This window comes from Mus pahari, chromosome 3 (assembly GCF_900095145.1).
Source record: "Mus pahari chromosome 3, PAHARI_EIJ_v1.1, whole genome shotgun sequence".
Lineage (NCBI taxonomy): Eukaryota > Metazoa > Chordata > Mammalia > Rodentia > Muridae > Mus > Mus pahari.
This window is the reverse complement of record NC_034592.1, coordinates 7,031,395-7,036,716: the sequence shown is the minus strand read 5'-3', so window position 1 is coordinate 7,036,716 and position 5,322 is coordinate 7,031,395. Positions and strand designations below refer to the sequence as shown.

At 37.3% G+C, this 5,322-nt stretch overlaps 1 protein-coding gene across 1 annotated transcript in view; it reads left to right on the top strand.

The window, feature by feature from the left end:
* Nucleotides 1–5,322, top strand: part of C3H10orf67 (chromosome 3 C10orf67 homolog) — a 92,337-nt gene that overhangs the window by 54,191 nt on the left and 32,824 nt on the right. The window contains exons 9-10 of the mRNA XM_021194480.1: nucleotides 3,193–3,264; nucleotides 4,034–4,279. Of these exons, the coding sequence (XP_021050139.1) occupies nucleotides 3,193–3,264; nucleotides 4,034–4,279 (318 nt within the window). The remainder of the gene's footprint in view (nucleotides 1–3,192; nucleotides 3,265–4,033; nucleotides 4,280–5,322) is intronic.

Below are 5,322 nucleotides of genomic sequence, written 5' to 3'. Positions count from 1 at the left end.
TCTCTCTCTCTCTCTCTCTCTCTCTCTCTCTCTCTCTCTCTCTCAAAATACAACTTTCCAGGAACACAAATGCTCAAGTCCAGGTCAGTACACTTTGAAGCTTTTGCTCCATGAAAGAACACATGAAGCAGATGAAAAGACTAAACACTTGAAAGAGACGATACCCTCAAACCACATTATCTATTCAAGGTGTAGTATCTAGTATACATAAAGGCTTTTCAAACCTCAACAGTAAAACAATCCAATTGGAAAATAGTCAAAAGACATAAACAGATGTTCCCCTGAAAAAAGATGCCCGATCTCATTGACCAGGAAGAAAGTATACTAAAGCCACAAATTTCTTTGTTTTAAAAGAAAGGAAAATAGCAATATCTATAGATGAGTTAGCAAGAAGAAATAATCCCAAACATACCTAAGGGAAAGTTTGGTAAACATACCATACCATCCAGCAATCAAACATCATGAATTTTCCATAGAGAAAATGAACACTTACATCCATGCACAAAAACATTCATCCATCTACACTTCAACAGTTGAGTGATTGTGCTATGCAATTTCTATAACCATATAGTGCAATTTCACGATAAACAAACATAAACTTATGACATAGGCAACAACTTGGATTAAGCTCAAAAGAACCCTGGGAGATGGAAAGGCTAGGCCACCAGGAGAACACACATATCATTTGCACTATTCCATTTTTTAAAATAACATTTTGAAAAGGTATAATTTAGAAATTGTGTACAAACCACAATAGTCCTTGCCAGGGTTGGAGATGAGAAGAAAAGGCTCAACTAGGGTGGCTTAGTGTAACTATAAAAAGGTAACTCAAGGTCATTGGGGTCATGGAATTCTTTTGTCCTGTGACTGTAGTGGAAAATATGAAAACCTATGGGTGGAATAAAATTTCATAGAACTAAATGCACATACAAACATCACGTAAACACACACACACACACACACACACACACACACACACACACACACACACACTGAATAAGGTCTGCGGATTGTGGGTCACTTGATTAGTGTGGATTCATGCCTGGGAGATAATTAGGAAACAAACGGTCTGAGAAGCAGGAGTCCCTAGCATTTGGCCTTGCCCAATTTGACAGTCAGACAAGACACAATGATGCCTACCTCTATTGTCTTCATTGTAGTGACTATTTTGAAGTTCTGGTTTCTTTGAACAAACACAGAAATATTATAAGAATGTGTCTTTGTTTTTACCCCAGGTGTGGGATGTGAGGCTGCTTCCGACTGTCCACCACAGCTGACTGTGATTTGCCTCAGGTTCTAGCAGGAGCTGTTTTTGCCAACTGCAGCTAGTTTTTGTGGTTGTGTGTTGTTTGAAATTCTGGGGTCTTTTCAGAAGGTATATAACTGCTAGGGCCCTGATATAAGGGCTGTTGATTGTTTGCTGTTGGTCACAGTTCAGTAAGTAGTCATGCACAAGGAAGAAAGAAAAGGAAACTAGACATCCCAATGGGAAACCAAACTTGCCCCAAGGAACTTGCAATGCCCCATTCAGCAGAAAGTAATCTAACAATAATGTCACCTCCTTTGTCCCCAATCCTTTCTCCCCCTATCTAGTGTTGGAGGGGTAGAAAAGGCGAAGAAGGGTGGAAGAGAGAAGAACCCACAAAATAGTCAAGGTCCAGTTAGAGTTTACATCAAATTTCTGGTAGAGAGATTATATTATCCACGGTGTTTCTATTGGGGAAATTGGGTAAACATCAGAAGATCTCCAATTTATTACATATGCATATGGCTCTCCAATCATTTCAAGATAATGGTCCACTTTAATGCACTAAGTTGACTATTGGTGAGGAAATGCTGCCAATCCAGACAAAATTTGGTAGTTCTTAACAAAACCCACACACTGTTTGCTAAGTAGTAACCTTTCTAACATATATTTCTAGAGATTTTTCTACCCAGCTGTACTTTTTATGTTCATTAAAAAAGATTTATTTTTAATTTTTAATTATTTGTAGGGAGTGAGTGCACATAAGTACAGGTACCCAAGGTGGGCAGAAGAGGGCATTGAAATTTGCTGCAGCTGCAGTTGCAGGTGGTTGTGAGCCACCAATGTGGGTACCAGGAACCAAAAGTGTATTTTATGACTAAACTTTTTAAAACCTAGTTTGTGGGTTTCTGTTCTGTTTTGGCATATTTAAAAGCTTTTACATACAGGGAGCTAGTTCTTATGTTTTCTAAACTCTGATGGTTTTAGCTTTTGTTGAATATTATTCACATTAAATATCTCATATATTCTGTGAGATAGGTGTAAATTTCATATTTTTTTCCAAGTAGTTATCCATTTATTACAGTACCATTTGTAGAAAAAAACTTTTATTTCATCTGTCAATATGATGTTCAAAAGCAACGATGCCTCATTCCTAGGAGTATGGAAGAATAGATCATTAATTCATCAATAAGTACATGTTGTATATGTTTCCTTATGACAAGCATTTGTCAAATTTAGGACCTTTTATTACTAGTTTCTTGAGAATTGTTTTCTTTATCATGAGTGGCTGTCGAGTTTTGTTTGTTTGCACTCAGCTGTGAAGAGCAGCAGGGTGAGGTAGTTGGGTATTTGAGTGCTAAGGAACTTTTGAATTATTGTGAAAACTCGATTGAATTTAACAATGGTTATATTGAAGATTGTGGAGGAAAAAATGTTAAATTATTGTAATAGAGATCACCTTTTAACTTTGAATAGTTTAGCGATGATTAGAGTCATTGGCATAACTTATAACTTTATATTAAACAAGTCTAAGTATTATTGAAGTAAGCATTAATAGAATATTTTGCTATAATTATTTTTATGACTGGAAATCAGTATTAATTTGTAAAGCAAAATTTCATTTTTTATATTGTTGAGAATTAGCTGTTAAATTGTATTTCTTAAAATTATAATGAGGATTATAAGAATATAATAATGTATCAAAATATACTTAATAAGCAAACATCACATGTATCTATATAATCTATTATGTGAAAGGGGTAAATAGATGCTAACAACTGAAATAATCATACTTGCATTTCTTTTCACTTTTGTTAAGGAACTTTATTAAGTACAAGTTTGTTTTCAAATTTTTTTTATCATATATGTTTCAGATGTTTTGTAACAATTTCTTCTTTTTAATCTTTGCAAATGGTAAATGTTAATATGGCCCTTGGTTTTTACAGATCAACAGACAGAGAGAAGACATTGAAATTAAAAAAAAGTATGCCAGTTTAAGCAGCTATTACGGAGGCAAGGTTGTATGGAGTCTATCTATCTATCTATCTACCTATCTATCTATCTATCTCTATCATCCATCTCTCATCTGTCATCTATCTATCCATCTATCTATCTTTCTATCATCTATCTTCTATCTCTCATCTGTCATCTATCTGTCATCCATCTATCTATCTATCTATCTATCTATCTATCTATCATCTATCTTCCATCTCTCATCTATCTGTCATCTATCTATCTATCTATCATCTATCTATCTCTGTTGCTATTGTTATCTCTCTGGGTTCAAGAACATGCCATTGCTTTCTCATATATGAGTTTAAATAAAAGTGCTTGATATAAGAGTAGGTAGTGCTCTTGCAGAAGACAGACACACACAAAGAAAACAAGATGCTTGAAAGTGAAACAAGATTGGTAGGTGGGGGATAGAAGGTGAGGGAAATAGGGAGGGAGGGAGGGAATAAACAGTGTAGGTGACAAGTTACTGTCTCACTTTCCCCTCTCTGCTTCCCCCTTCTTCCCACCTCTGTCCAAACCTCAGGCTGTCACCTCCCCAGCTTTACAAAGACTGTCCCAACAGCTGCTGCCAAGGAATGTATCTGATTCATGTACTTTCCTAGAACAGTGGAATAGAGGGACACCCAGTTCCAGTTACCACTCAAAGCAGGCAAGGGAGGGCTGTGCAACTAATAACGAAGGCAGATTACCATCCAGTGAGAGTGAAAATACCCATTCTGGGATGGAACCCTAAGGTAAAATGAGAATAATTGTTGACTCTTTTGGGGGCAGAGAGGAACATTTGCCAAGGGAAGAGACGCTTCTATCTTTGCAACACGTCAAACCAAAGAGGGGACACAGTATCTGCGGCATCCTTCAGCTTCCCTCAGTGTATCTCCAAAGATGAAAAGGAAGTTGTCGAAGAAATATGTTAGTCCTGCTGTTGTTCCTGCTGCTCCTGTCACCGAGACAAGGGTCACTGTTCCTGCCACTTCAGAAGTTATTACGAATCTCCTTGCAAAGCCTTCAGAGAAGCATGTAAGAAGCATGCACATCATATGTAAGAACCATGCACATCACCACTGTCTACTGCACTTCACGTACTTCATGTGGACAGGGTTGTCAGCCTTTTCCAGGCCCCATGTCTCCCACTTTCTAGCCCATTGTCAAACACACCCAACACTCACTTAAGAGTGGGTGCTCTGGTAACTGACCAGGATATCTTGGGAAGTCCATAGCTTTCTCAGGATGATACTGTTACCCACAGTGAACTGCATTGTATAGGTTAGTTCATAAGCCTTAGTAAATCTCTATTGGATTAGTAAAATCTGAGACCTACATTCTTAAGTGCTTACTAGGGCGAATTGCACTAACCCCTTGCTCATGTCTCCCTGAAGGAAATGGAAGGAGCTGGTCCTTTTGTTTCCACAAGAGTTCACACTTCTCACCTAGATTAACCAACACTACCGGGAACAGACATGCATACGTTATAAGCTGTTGCTCTTCTTAGCCATGTTAAGAAACCGTTCTCTGAAGTTCTGCTGCTTGGCGGCTTGTGAGAGTTAGGACGGCACCATCCCATGGGCTTAGGTTGTAAACTGCATGCAAAAGAGAAAGCTAGCTAAGCACGAGTATTACTCTGCGTCCGTTTCCTGGTTGTGCAAATAGTATGACCAGATGATACAACTTCTTTCTGCTTTGGCTTCACCATGATGGGTAGTGCCCTGGAACTAAGAGTCAAAATAAATCCTTTCTCCCCTAAGTTTCTTTTTTTTTCTATTGTTATGCATTTTATTTTACTTTCTATACCACGGTTTATTAATTATAAGCTAATTATACTTAAAGATAAACCATCAACTCAGTTGATATTGTTTGAAACCTTTTGGATACTCTTTCTGAAAGCAACTAACCAAATAAGATGTTCCTTGTATGAAGAAATGTTATCTTAAAAGAAAATGATTCTGTTTTTGTTTTTTTCGTTTTGCTTTTTTTGTTGTTTTTTTTTCTATTTATTATTATTTTCTTTATTTACATTTCAAATTCTATCCCGAAAGTTCCCTCTACCCCCCCGCCCCTGCTCC